The sequence below is a fragment of the Poeciliopsis prolifica genome, unplaced genomic scaffold, assembly GCF_027474105.1.
Source record: "Poeciliopsis prolifica strain line A6 unplaced genomic scaffold, Auburn_PproV2 SCAFFOLD023, whole genome shotgun sequence".
In the NCBI taxonomy this organism is placed as follows: Eukaryota; Metazoa; Chordata; class Actinopteri; order Cyprinodontiformes; family Poeciliidae; genus Poeciliopsis; species Poeciliopsis prolifica.
Window position 1 is genome coordinate 1736544 of NW_026562398.1, and position 15213 is coordinate 1751756.

The 15213-nt window shown below is 39.9% G+C and overlaps 1 protein-coding gene across 4 annotated transcripts in view; it reads left to right on the top strand.

The window, feature by feature from the left end:
• Positions 1-575: 575 nt before the first annotated feature.
• The window catches only part of nkain4 (sodium/potassium transporting ATPase interacting 4), a 48408-nt gene continuing 33770 nt past the window's right edge, over positions 576-15213 (top strand). For all 4 annotated transcript variants that reach the window (XM_055046349.1, XM_055046352.1, XM_055046353.1 and 1 more), the window contains exon 1: positions 576-899. In XM_055046349.1, the coding sequence (XP_054902324.1) occupies positions 846-899 (54 nt within the window). In that variant the 5' untranslated portion in view covers positions 576-845. The remainder of the gene's footprint in view (positions 900-15213) is intronic.

Genomic DNA, 15213 nt, shown 5'->3' on the forward strand with positions numbered 1-15213 from the left:
TCCATGTACCATTCAAACTCCAAACGGGTTTCTTATCAAACTGTCCAGTTTGAACTCGGTGCCCCCAAATCCGAAAGAGTCCAAAATGCTGGACTGAACATAATCTCTCGTGTGCTTCTTGTTTCTCTCTTATTCGACACCAGGTGGCGCCACTTCTTCACATTTTTAGAAGGGGTTAGGTAACGTCCTCACCCCGAGGAACTAAAGTCATTATTAAATTGCTTGTACGCTTAATTAACAACACCAGCCCTGTTACACACAGACACGAACATATCTATTCAACAGTCTGTTCATTTTGTTTTAAATAAAAATGAGTGAAAATATGATTATTGATAATACTATTCTTGCTATTATATATATTTAAAAAAATACCGATATAGTAATGATAACTATTAATATTATTATAATTTAATGATGCTACCATAAATCTCTGTCCAATGACGCCCTCAGTCAGTCAGTCAGTCTGTCAGTCAGTCTGTCTGCCCCACCAGCGCCACTGCGACCACCTCCCACCTCCTCTATTCTCCTCCTCCTCCTCTCTCTCTTTTTTTTTTTTTTTTTTTTTTTATTATTTCTTTACACACACCGGCTGGCTCCCAGTCTCCCAGCCAGTCACCCACAGTGCGAGACCGGTCGGCCAGAGCGGAGGTAAACAGACACGTCCGGAGCGACCCCAGACCGGAGGCAGCCGACCCTGGTCGCTGTTCCCGGGGCTCAGTTAAAAAGAGACGCCGGAGGAGGATGGGACAAAGCCGGCGTTCGGATCAAGACTGAGTCTGGACGGCACGCCGAGAGCTCGATCCCGAGTCCTTCACAGAGTCACCGCGTTTCCCTCCGCTGACACAATGGGCTGCTGCAGCGGACGATGCACTCTCATTTTTATTTGCACTTTACAGCTGGTAAGTTTGTGCACTTGCTTTTTTGCTACTTTCGAAAAGGGGAAAACAGCTTAAATGTGAGAACAGAGTGAAATTTCTCGGTTTTGTGGTTTAGTTTTTTAGTTTAGTTTTTTTAAGTGCAGGTTTGTTTGTTTGAAGTCCTCTCAATGGAAAGAAAACATGCTGGTCTGAAGAACATTCATGAACTCCACGATGGATAATGTGATTAAGATGCCACTCTTTGTTGAGAGAGCACCACGGGGAAGGTTTGCTACTCACCCAGCATGACCCCCTGATGCTGCCACTTTTCCATGTAAATAAAGGTGAAAACTGCATTTATGTGAAGATCTCAATGTTTGGGAGTTGTGCTCACCAGGGAACATCACATAACTGAAGCATGCGGAACCAATGAAGCATCACTCAGCCCTTCGACTTCATAAAGTCATCGAAAGTAACATTAAAAGTGGAGAGAAAGTCTCAAATGATGCTCCTCAGACTCGTCTTTCTCTCCATCCCTGATGGAGCAGAGTTTACTTGACGGAGCGTGACAGGGTAATTTATAGTGGCATTAAAAGTGAGCTCGGTCATGCCATCGAGTAAAACGCCACTCTCAACATCTGAGAAAGCAATAAAACGTCCCTTTCAAAGAGTCAAACAGGGAGGTTTTGATGTATCATGTCATGCATGAAGCAATTCAAAACAGAAACCTAGTGGAAACGAAGGGCCGTGCACTAATACAATGGAGCTATTCTTTTCATCTGCTATCTTATTTAACTATCAGCCACACCATCACTTCTAGCTTTTAAGTTTCTGGATGCTGCTATGCCTCAAGTTATTTATTTATTAAGAACTCTGATGCTGAGAAGCTAATGCATTATTTCTGCCCAAATTATGCTGTATCTTAAGAAAGTGGAACTGTTTAAGTTATTGTTTTTTGACAAAGGGGCTTATTTTTCATTTGCTACAATATTTTGCTTGATAACTTTTATATCGGAGACACATATTTGCATGAGTTTAATTGAAGCCTTTTTTTCCTCTCTTTGTTTTAAAAATAGCCATGTTTCACCCACAAAGTCAAATAACACAGCTATATCATATTAAAGGATATTTTAAAAATCCGGTCAGTTGCTAAAATCTCCTCAGCATAACGGAGCTCATATGACCATACCATACCTTCATTGTTAAAATAAGTCAAATAGAGGGGGATAGAATACTTATGTGTGATTATAGTGACATATGACAGAATCAGATATAAAATTATCAAGTCTTAAAATTGCGTCTGAATCTCTTAAGTAATATACCTCGAGCAACACACCTGTTTTTCCTTTGCAAGCCTCAGGTCGTTTCATCTCATCAAAAAAAAAAGGAGGTCAACCATTTTTAACGTGATTTATATAGATGTCAGCTGGTCCCTTAAAAAGCCCGTGAAGATTTCTGCGGACGGCTTCGTTTCCTCCTGGCCACTGTTTCTTGATAACCTCACGTTTCCTGTCGCGGAGCCACACAACACCACAAACACACTCACGCCTCTGTGCTGACAAGTGTAATCTGTGAAAAAGGGGGTGGTAATAAACCCTTTTGTGACCCTTTTGAAGGACCCTCTGGTTGTGTATGTGTTTTGTCTGCATGAATATACATGTGGGCATGTGCTCTTGAGCAGCACCAGGGACACCCTGCTCTCTCCTGGCTTATACCTATGAATCCACAATGAGCCAAGTTATTTCCTGCCCAATTCACCATAAAAAAAAAAAAAGAAAAACTGCCATTAACAAAACAGAGCAGTCTTCTCCTCAGATGTAAAAATAGCCCTCGTAAACCACAGCGTGAGCTAATTAGCTCAACAGAGTGCTTTGATCAAACCTCTTTTGGCATCTTGGCCATACCCTAATTGAATTGTGGTGCGCTCTGCTCATCAACAGGCCGGCCGAGCGCTGGGACTCATCTCTCTGGGACAGAAGGCAGCAGATAATGAGCCTATATTGATCGAAATGCCTCAGTTCCTTTTTTCCCTTTGCTGCCTAACTGTTGCAGACAGCAGTGCTGGATGGTTGTCAGGATCCTGATCAGCCCTGGAGAGTAGCAAGTACTGGCTGGAAGCCCTGTCTCTGTAATGATTTGTTTGTACTCAGAGACACAAGTAAGCTCAGTTTTTTTCTGTCTTTTTTTTTTTTAGTCTCCGAGGGCTGGTAGGTTAAGGTGCTGCCCTGACGTTGACCCAGAGCAGAAGGGTTTCGATTGGTTTAAAAAAAACAAACAGACCTACTGTAAATGTCAGCCGCTGGACATGATGATGATGATGATGTGGTTGTAAATGAAGCTTGTGGCTCCTTGGGTAGAAGCTTCAACTGTCCTGAGCTTACAAGAAAGACAAACTGAGCAACATATTGATGGATTTTCACAGACTTCTGTGTTCTGAGGTGAGAGAATGAGCAGCAACTTCTTCAGGGTTAAAACTCTCCACATAACTGTAAGGTTCTCAGAAACAAGGATATAAAACTTTCAGTGTCAGAGGAAGTTTGTAACAATCACAGAAGAGAAAAAAAAAATAAAAATGTTTTGCACGGACAGAGCAACAGCATCACATCTTTTCTTAAAAATATGTTAATGATCCACAGTTAAAATGTTACAGTTAAAAATCAATAAATGAATACAATTTTTACTTCAATCTAAACATCACAGATAAACTATCATTGTTCTTGGAAGTGGTTCTTGTACTAGAAATATGCCTTGCAGGAACTTTTCTGTTGCAGGAAACTTTTCCAGGAGCTTCTGCTGTTTCCACTGCAGAAGCAAGAGGCAGATCAGATTAATGTCCTCATCAAAGTCTTGTAAATGTAAATCTGACAAGATTTCACGTTGTTTATGTTTTGAGAGAATAAGAACATTGATAACTGCCAGGGGTGTTTATTGTTAATCGATTGCAAGGCTAAAAGAATGGATTGCAAGTGGCTGCTGTTCCTCTACAAAATGTGTTGCGATTTTTTTTTTTAAATCTAAAAAGCTGTAAAATGTGATGCGGTGAATGTACAACACTGGGTTTTAATCTCAAAGAGAACTCTCCCGTCTTTTCCTCTGGTTCTAGAGGCAAGTTGAAGTCTGTGCTGGCAAAAAAAATAACCTAAATAATAGTTTGAGTCCTCATTTTCCATACTGCTGGGAATGATGACACAAAAATGTGATTGCTGTTAAAAGGTTATTGACTGTTGCATTAGTTTTCCGATACATCCTGGTGTTTGTATCATTTTCTTTAAAATTCATTCTTATTCCAATCTGCTTTGAGTTAAATTACTTAGATTTTGAACTGTAACTGGAAATAATCTGATAGTAATGATGTTGTGCTGGTTTGATTACACAGCATTTTCTGTCGCACTCTTTAATCTGCTGTTTTAGTGGGCAAAGACATTTTTGAAAGACTGTTGGCAACCTGTTTTTAAACAATTCAGCTGAAATTTTTTATTTTTTGTAAATCTTTTTGATTGGGACATCTTCACTCAAAGTTATTGTTTGGTGAGAATTTCATATATGTACGCTCCCAGGGCAGAATAACCCAAATCGGCACGATGTTTTCCCTGAATGTACTAATTGCTCTGATAGACAGAACACACAAACCAGCAGTTCACGAACCATTTCTCATTCTCAAGACACGCCCAGAATTACGGCTGCACATTCTTCACTGTGAGGGAAAGGTTAGAAGGTCTGATGTTGGGTGAAGATTAAAGCCTTTGTGTAAAAGATGCACAAGCAGCTTTTGAGAGATTTTGGAAGAGAAGTTAAAATAGAGGTTTCATTTGATCTCTTGTGAGGAAAAAGCAGATGCTGCAGAGGGGTGTCGAATTGGAAAAGTCTGGTGGAAAAAGTTTTAAAAAGTTCCTCATAGGAAGGCTTTGTCCTCGTTTAAGGTGTTTTTGTAGTTATTATTGTAGTTGTTGTAGTCCACAAAGCAGATGGAAACATTTTTTGGAAATGATTTTCCTTGTGGGAGATCGAGATCAATTGACAGAGCAGCTGTTTCTATTCTGAGCTCCAGAAAAAGATTTATAGTAACTGACTAGATTTGTGACTCCAGAAATGATTTTTAAGGCACAAACTTGGTTCCAGATTTGGACTCGACAGAGTCAATCAAAAGTCAGTTCACATCTTCTTTTAGAGCGTCACTCTAAACCAACAGACACATGCACACAGCACAGCTTGCAGCTATAACCCATTAGTCATCAATAATTACAATTCTTGCGGAAATCACTTAGCTTGTGAAATGTGAGGGATCACTTTTCTGTACGTTTTGGGCTCACCTGGTAAATCAAAAGTGCATGGAAGACAAGCTATGAGCTGCTTTTATCGACGAGTCATATTGAGCTTGAGCAAAGCAAGCTAACGTTAGCCTAGCATGTCAGAAAACGTGTTCCAAAGCAGAGATCCACGCCAGTGCTGACCCAGATATTTTATAAAGTTATTGCTTAGAGAAAAGTGTTATTATAACATTACAAAAACAAGAAGAGGGTTAATATTTTTATGTTTTAAAGTGCCCGTTTCCTACTTTGCTGTAGCTAAAAGGTAGATTTGCGGTATTTTTTTTTTTTTATTGAACTGTTGAAAATGTAAGCATTAATATAATTAGAGGATCCTTCGGATTAAAGAATGGAGTTTTTTGGTAAAATGTGAAATTTAAAACAGAATGTGAGATAAACTAAGCAATTGTTTTAAGGTCCTAGATTTGGACTTTTGAACACAATATAGAGCAAAGAGCACTCACTCTTTCTCAGACTGGCAACCAGAAGAAATCTGATATTTTTAAATGAGCTTAGCCCTAAACACTGATCATCGGCCTCTGGTTTTTGTGTGGGGATCAATAAACTGGAATGTGTCATTGTTTCTCCTACGTATGCAAGGACTTGGATCATTTGCTTCACAAGAGCAGTAAAATGTAAATTTCCTGATGCATGTATGTCATTGATATATATCAATGCAATTTGATACACATCAATTTGTGTCGATGTTCAGCTTGAATTTAAGCATGTGCACATAAAATGCCCTGACTTTACCTCACATATTACTTTGTCACCCTGTTGTAATTAAGGATTATTACTAGAGTGGAAACAAACTGTGTGACAGTAAAACACTATATGCTGTCAGGCCTGGAGAGCAGGGAGTTACGGTTACCGCTGCTGGATAATCCTGTCGTTCCTCACCAGCTCCCAGCAGAGGTGATAGATCATAGCATGGTGGGATTAGAAATATGAAATATGCTGCTGTGAAGTGCAACAGTATTTCAGTTTAACTGGTTACAGATGCAGACATCTGTTCAGGGTAACTTGTTGGTTGGGTGTTTTGCAGAGAGTGTGTAACTTCTTTGTCACGCCTGCGCTGGAGTGTAACGTGATTAATGATAATCAAGTGTATTTCTTCTGCACCCCCAGGTTGATAGAAGAGATCTACTGGAGATTAAATTCCCACAGCTCTTTTATCTCTATTTTCTTCTCTGTCTTTGCCTTCCTGGGGTTTCTACTGAGTTTTTATAACTCTTTTCCAGGCTGTGATTCATACTATCAGGGGCAACAACCCATTTATTTGGTGTTTGCTTTAGTTCGCGTGTGGATGGTGGCAAACAAAGAAAGGATTGCTATCTGATTTATCCTTGCGGGAATACATTTTCTCTCTTTGTGATGGTCAGAGCAGGTTTTATCGAGAGAGTTCTCTGAGATCCAATGGTTTCTTTAGTCTTTTCGATTTTTTTATAGGAAAATTTGGTCTAATTTAGTCTGAGCAGTGTGTGATTTCTAAAAATGCAAGCATCTGCCAACATTGATTACCATGTTGGCCAGACTAAATAAAATCTGAGCAGTGTTTGTATTCTCATATTGCTTCTTAATATGTGACTTTCCTGTCACTTTGAAAAGAGATCTAAGAAGTGTGGTATGCATTTGTATTCACCACCAAGTCAATACTTTGTTAGAACCAGCTTTTGCTGCAGTTATACCGCAAGTCTTTTGGGATGTCTCGCTACCAACTTTGCACATCAAAAGACTGAAACTTTTCCCCGTACTGCTCAACAAAATAACAAAGCTCAGTCAGATGGGATTCAGAGTGGCAGTAAACAGCAAATTTCACGTCTCAATAGAATTTAAGTTCTGTACTTGAACTGATCCGTATATTGCAGACCTAAACCGCATTGTAAATTTAGATGTATGTTTAGATGTGCTGTTGTTCTGGAAGTTAAGACTGCTCCAGTTTCAAGTGTTTTGTGGCCTCCAATCGGTTTTCCAAAATAATTCCTGGATGCACTAAATTCAGCTTCCCTGTCCCTGCCTAAGAAAAAACGTCCCCATGGCATGATGCTGCCATCACTATATTTCTGTGTTTGGATTGTTTTCCACCAAACATGTAATTTTAAGCCAAAAAGTTGAGGCATAAACATCTCTCATCAACTTATATGCTGTGTCCGGCACATTGCTCCAAGCAAACTACAGCTTGTTTTCTTTCAACAATGGATGGATCTAGAGTAAGAACTTCAATCACAGAGAAAAAAAACCCCCAACAACAACTCATCTTTCTAAATAAAAAGTGATTTTGGAGCTGTTAGTGGCTGCTTTTGCACCAGCAATACACCAAAGATTAAACCGTCCAACTATTGTGGCAGATGAGATGAGATTCAAAGCAAAGGAAGCAATTCTTGAAATTCTGCTGAAAATGCTTCTCCGTTATCTCAATGCAAATTGTAAAATACTGCTTGTTCGGGCCCTGTCACTTATTTTAAATACAGACTTCTCCAATCGACTGTTGACCAGAGAAACTGCATTGAGTTCCAACCTTGTCTTACATTGTCTCTGGGTATTTACTGTTTTCTTTTTGAAGGTCAGACAGGTTGCCATAATTAGCCTCGGTATGTGTGTGTTTAGTGGCGAGCTTGCTGTCAGTCGGACCCCTGATGTTCAGCGCTGATTGTGGTCTTGGCCCAGGCTGCCTTGATTGCTTCGCTTGAACGGTCCTCATCCACGGAAGAGCTGATCCTGACAGGTCATGTCTGGCCTTAGCTGCAAAGAAAAGAAAAAAAAGCCCCATCAAAAGACGTTGATTAAACAGAGGCTTCCACTGAGTCACGGGGCAAGGTGACTCCTTAACACATTCACACACACATCCCCTACCTCTGGAGCTTCAGTATGTCATCATCTCACCTGCGTTTTTTTTTTTTTTTTTTTTTTGAGGTGAAGCTCTGCTTGAATGTTTAATGGATGCAAAAAGCTCACTAAGCTGTCTGGTATCTCCTTTTCCCTCCCATTTTACTTCACTACCCCCATTACACCCCCCGCACATGGCCCCCTGCTGAGATTAGAGGTTGGAATATGCTTAAATTATTGATTGCCATTTGATTTAAGAGAGCCTCTGGAGAATTTGGTTAGATAGAAAGGTGCGTAAACGGCGAGAGGGAGAAAGGAACTGGGGGATGGGAGAAGGTTCAACATCCCTCTTTGAGCTTATAAGAAGTTTGACCCCAGATATCTCAGGTCTCCATGTTTTCTTTTCTCTCGCATTTTTTTTTCTACTTAAATTTCAATTTTTCTTCATTCTCTTGTTTTTATGGCCTGCAACAGAAAACATAAAGAAGAGAAGAAGACGACTTGATTTAAATCAAGTTGGCACCCTTGATCTTTCATCTCTCTTCACCCAGAAGAGGGATGCATTCAGACGACATCTGTGGGTTAGATCGCTGCAAACTTAAGGGGTTATACATCCTTCTCTTAGAGCAGCTGTCACTCCAAAGATTTCTATTTTGATCCCTATCCTTTAGTCACATCCAGCTGGGGATTTTTCATATCCCGCTCCCTCTTTTTACAACCTCAGTCTAAAACCTAATCACATGTTGAAATATATTAAGCCTTCCTTGTTGCTTATCAGCGCTAAACTTCTTTTTCAGTCACGTCTGCGGTTTTGAATCAACATTCATGTGCTTAGCATGTTAGTTTTAATAATATGTGTGTGCTTGTGGCAAACCCCTCCACCCCACCGCTCCTCTCATTCCCAGGTGACCTTTATTACAACCAGTCTCCATTTTAATGTGTTCAATTTAACACATCATTAATGTTGTGGTTATAGTGAAAACACTGGGCTGGCAGATGTGAGCGTGTCCACGCTCCCACCCAGGCGCCGACTCACGGTGGCGCGTCTGTGTGTGTGTTCCACATCGGTGATGCTGCAATATTCAGCCATAATGGAGATAAAACTGGGACTGTTTGAGAGCCCATTTCTCTCTTTCCATTCCAATGGTTCCATTGGTGTCATTTGTTATAGTGTGGCACTGAATAAATTGCTTTGGGAGTTCCACAGCTGTGATGACTATCTTGACAGATCACACTCAGCTGAATGCATATTCGTCTCAATCAAATTTTCCTCCTCAACTTTGGGGTTTTAGTCTTTGTTTTGTAAGCGACTGATAAATTCTCACTTCTTTTTTTTGTGTTTTTTTTTTTTTTGCGGTCAATATGTTGGGAGATTCTAGCTACAAACTTGAAACAAACATGGTCAAGAACAGAGATGTGCAGATTATCTGAATCACAAAAGAAATCACAACAGCTGCTGTTGCTGTGCTTTGTGCTTAGGGCATATCTTTATCTAAATATCACCACTAACTAAGACTAATACTCCTGTCAGACTATTGTGTATGAGCCTTTTGTTTCAATAGAATTGAAAGCGATAATTCTGTCAGAAAATAATTCTGCAACATCGCCTTCCTAAGCGTGTTACACTGCAGCATAAGCAACAAGCACAATCCTGTTAATCCTGTGAGAGATTAAACACATGGATGCCCTTACTCAAAACAACAAGCATTGCTAATTATCACTGCTGGGATACAGCCTATTGTCAAAACCTGTGCAGGGAGGTGTTGAGTCAGTCTCAGAACAAGTTTGGGCTTTGAAACTGTAGCAATTAACTTAAGCTTTTAGTTCGTGTTGTTACAATATTTACTTTTCCTTTAGGATATTTCTTTCATGATCTAAACTGAATAAAGCTGAATTTATTTGAATTTCAAGTCACAGGTAATTTAAGACTGAATCTAATTAGGCAGAGAAACAAGACTTCTGCAGTTTAATACTGAATGTAACACATGCAGCAGAAACTGATGACACAACTTCGCCATGCTCTGACCAGCTACTTTATAAGACATATTGTGGTCATATCTGTCTGGAGACCCTATCTTTATTGACAAAAATAAGTGTCACAAATGTTTCTCAGATATTTGTGTTAATATGGAAATGATGCCATGAACGGATGCTACAGATTTTCCTGCTGCCAATCTGCGCTGCACATTTCCTGCTCCACTACATACCAATCGTGGTCTTCTGAACTAGGTTTAGTAACATGATGTGAACTGACTTTTTCAGGAAACCAGTTTGTGATTTGAGCTCTGTGACATGGTGCGTTGTCCTGCTGAAAGTAAGGATGGGTACACTGTGGTCAAAAAGGGATGGACACTCTCGGGAATTTGATTTTAACGGCCCAAAAGGTGTCAGAAGATATGCCCCAAGCCATTACAAATCCATCATGATCCAGAACCATTCATAGAATGATATATGTATCCATACAATATTGTTTTAATGCCCAGTTTCTACAACATTCAACAGGCTCTGCTGGAATTGAAGCTTTTCGAATCAGGCAATGGTTTTCCAGTTCTTTATTGTCCAATCATGGTGAACCTGCATGAATCTCAGCCTCAGTTTTCTGTTCCAAGCTGATAGCAGTGGCACCTGCATGGGCTTCTTCTGCTGCAGCCCATCCACTTCAAGAAATCTTGGTTGAAAGAAGTTGGTATTTGGTATATCTCAAATCAGTCTGTTCATAATTTTCTGACCTCTGACATCAACAAGGTCACTGCATTTGTTGGTCTTTTTGGCCATTCACTGTAAACCCAAGACATGGTTGTGCGTCAAACTCCTAGTAGATCATCTACAGCTGTACCACATTCACACACAATTACATTCTGGCTCTTCCTCTATTTCTTATGCTCCATTTGAACTAACTACTCCACACATCCAAAATTCAAATTGTGACTGAAATTGCTTTTTCAGTGGTGCGGCGTCACAGAGTTAAAGTTCATTAAAATTTCCACTCTGTTAAATTGATTTAAAATGACCAAATCTAATTAGCTTAAATCATAAACTTATGGCTGCTTCACCACAGAGAGCTTCACAGCACAAGCCAGGCAACACAAAGGTAAAAGGTGAAGGTAGTTAAAGTCCCAAGGGCGATTTTATCAAAGAGTGTAATGTCTTCTGAGGCTGGATTCTTTTATGTTCCTATATCGGCAGAGATATAATATTAGTTTGTTACTAACCGGAGGCGTACTGGACAAATTTACTCCTAAAAATGTGCTGTTAAATTAATTCACTTTACTTTTATTAAAAATAACCCACCCCTGTTATTAAAGTGTTTTTATGTCGACATTTAAAGTGAGGTAGTCAAAGGGAGTTGGTGATTTGTGTCTCACTGTGAAGACCATATTTCAAACAGAACAGAAGAAAGTGGATTTTTGAAGCACCCTGCCTGTTAATCCCTGTGTCTCTCTGGCAGGCCAAGTGCCACCGAGGGCTATCCATCTATCCGGCTCACCATGTGTCCACTGAAAGCCACACATACACTCACATTCACCATAACACACAAACTGAGATTGACACCATTCGTCACACACTTTCATTGGCCCCGGCAGTCACCGGGGCCTAATAACTTTACGCTGGCAGGAGGTGAAAAATTAGATTCAAGAAAGTTTTAAAGAAGTGCCTAAGTGTCTTCTAGGGGAGAAAAAGCATAAAAAAGCCTTGCCAAAGTAGGGGACATTTATAAAGGGTCAGACACCAATGTGGCATATGACTGCAGCCTGTTTTTGTCTTCAGAGCAGAGGAGCTGCTTCCTAATGCCCTTTTCAACTGTTTTAACCTGAACCTAAGGAGTGAAAGTACAGAGGTATATTAGTAGATCTTCTGTTGAGGTTACCTGGTAGGTAATAGCAGTAGTAGTGTTCAGTAATAAAAATGAAAGGAAGCATACAAAATCACATAAATATAAAACCCAGTAAAAACCAGATTATTTTTACATGAAACGTTAGAATTAGCAGAGGGTGTGTTTTCTATTTAACATCAGTGTGAACAGTGTAGCTCAGGGGTTTATCCTGCATGTTTGTTATAAATACAAAATCTTTAGAATTTGATGAAAATCCTTTTTTTATGATGATTTCAAAATGTTTTATTATATTTGATTTTTTTCAAATTTAGAGCATAACCAAATCATTTTTCTGCCTAAAATGTTGCAATGCTTTTTCAAAAAAGTGTTAACATTTTTAAGCTTTGTTTTAATGGCAAAAATGTAAATCAGAGTTTGTTTTTATGGATTAGTATACAAATTAAATAATGTCCATGCACATATAAAAATTGCATTTGTTCAAAACCTTCTGATTCTAATACATTACCTGGAGCATAGTTCAGAAATATATTATTATGGCAATGGTGTGGCCTGTTCAGTATTGGGGAAGATTGATGACTTCACAGCTATCCAGTAAACAGTGACTGAGATCATCCACAGGGAGGTTAAGTCACACAGCATTATTGCTAAAGACGCTGGCTTTTCATATTTCTAAGGATATTACTGGAAAGTTTAAGTGGAAGGAAAACATGCAATAAAAATATGTGACCAACCACAAGTAATGACCACACACTTACATATTGTGAAGAAAAATCTAGACAAGAGGTTGGGGGAGATCCAAGAATTGGTTTTCTGGTGTCAGAGCTTCAAGAAAATTGATTAATAATTTGCTAATATTTGTTGTTGTCTAAGCAATGAATCGTGCATACAGTTATTTTGCAACAGCCATGTATTTATGTCATTATGGAGCCCTAGTAAATTTAGTCTTTTATTTGGAAGTCACAATCCCACCCTTTGCAACGTTGGTGTCTAAAGGTTAACAGTGGGGCTGTGATATGGTGGTTGTACAAATTAGTAGCGTAATAGTAGCGCAGTGACGCACAGTGGTTTGGGTAAGCAACTTTAACCTGATTACTAGATTTGAAATTGTAATGCGTTATATTACTCGTTACTGAAAACAGTGGTCTGGTGTCAGTAATGTGTTACTTTGTAACTGACTTTGCTCTTTTCACAAGAAATCAAGGTTTCCAGTTTTTACCAACCAAAATGAGTTAATATCAATAACCTCATTAACTTAGATGTGAACCTTTGACCTTGTTCGCCTCATCAAGGTGATTTTATCTTCCGGAATTCAGAAGCACTGATTGCTGAGGAAGCTTCACTAAAGAAGAACGTTCCTTTTCACGCATAAAAGAAGGACCTACTTAAAAAAACAAAAAAAAACAAACTCAAGCAGTGGCGAATAAAAGGATGAATCAGAGCATAACTAGCTTTTTTTAATGTACCAAGGTATGCATTTTAAAAAAATCTTTATTCAGCAACTAGAGGCAGCGCATAAAATACCAGCTTGAGGGAAAGAGGACCATGAAACGACTGTAATCATTTGGGAATGATATATCATTTACCCTTGTGTTTTAGTTTTTCAGCCTTGGCCAATTCGGCTAATCTGTTGAACGTACACAAAATCAACCATTTGTTGAAGCGAGAGAGGGGAGAAAAAAAAAAGAGACCCCAAATAATTATCTGTCCTAAGAGCGGCCCCTCACATCTGTCTCGTCTGCTCACTGTCATCCCCTCTGTATCAGAGTCATACCCTTGAACAAGGAGGAGAGTGAGTCATGCTGCCTGAAGTCACACAGGCAGGCACGCGCTCACACATCCTGATGACACAGCCAGTAACACGTTACCTGAGGACATTTGACAGAAGACTCCCAGAGAAAGAGAGGCACTGATGGGATTCATAATATCTGCAGGCTAAGGTGGAGAGGTGTGGAAATGAGAGGGGTCACCAGTCGCAGGTGTCCTCTCGCTCCGAGGGAGCGGTGCAGTCACCACCTCATCTACAACGTCTCCTACCTGTTGTGAACAAAGACTGCAATGTGCTTAGTGTCTGATTGAAACCCAGGCTGGATTTTTATTTATTTATTTTTTTAGAATTTCAGCTGCTTATCGCGGGTACACATGCATTTCTTAATTAGCTTTCCAACTATGCAGATCAAGTGCTCTTTCCTCCTGTTTTCCCTATTTTTCTCTCTTCCGCTGGCTCTGATCTGCTCATCATTCGTCTTCTTCTCCTTCGTTTCATGTCAAAGAAGGCGGTGATGCCTGAAATGTTTTGGGGATTATGGTGAGAAAAACTGTCGACTCGAATTTCCCTTTCTGCTCTGCTTGCCACTTTATGCACACCTGAGTGTACACGCCGGCTAATATAATCTGACAGAAAGAGCAGGATTGAGCTCTGTGATGCTAATCTGGCATCACGTGGCTCAAGAACTGAGTGAGTGATGTGTTTTGGGAGAGTTATAAATAGATTAAGAAAACAGCCAAAGTGAGAGCAGAGATGACGATGAATGTAGCGAAAGGGCGGAAGAGGCTTGTTGCATCCTGCTGTACTCTTGCCCTGGGTATTTATCTTGGGAGGAGTCATTTATGTGGGCAGCTTGCTTCTCCACACAGACACACACTCAAACCCAAAATGCACAGAAAGGGATTCCGTCGCTCCATAGGGAGTGATTTGTGCTCGCCGGAGGTCGGTGGAAGGCTTTTACGGGCCGGTTATGTAGCCGGCACTTTATTCCTGGAAGAGCATTGGTATCTTTTGATCAAATTCCGCCCCACTCTCCAGCAGCCTACTTCCCATGAATTGTGGACTAATTGTGCCGTATGGGTTTCGTGTGATTGTGCATGCCTGATTGTGTGTCTGGGTGGGCAGAAGCCCTTTTTTTTTTTCTTTGATTGATTGTTGTCATCTCGGCGGATTATTGAGTTAGCTGCGTATGTGATGGGCTTACTGCAGCATGTCTTAGGGGAGACCACACAGGCTAACATTTCTTAGGCCTACACACATCTTTAATTCAATAGCTGGTGGAAATATTTCAGAGGAAGGAATAGATATGTGTGTGTTGAATTCAGCATACATTGCAATTAAAAACAGAAATTAGGTCCATGAGATTAAATTTTAATGTTCAGATTTTCTCAAATTCACTCAGGATTTACCTACTTGATGCATTTTATTAGCAAGAAATTCCGTTTTAAGCATGATATTTATATTTTCAAAAAGTCGATCCACCGGATTAGTGTGGTTATCATTCAGCCGCACTTCCTGAAAGATTTTGTAGAACTTGTTTATTTTGGAGAGTGTCTTGGCTTTAAACATAGCCTATACATTTTCAGTAGTACTGAAGTCAGGGAAACTAGTGAAGCGTTATGT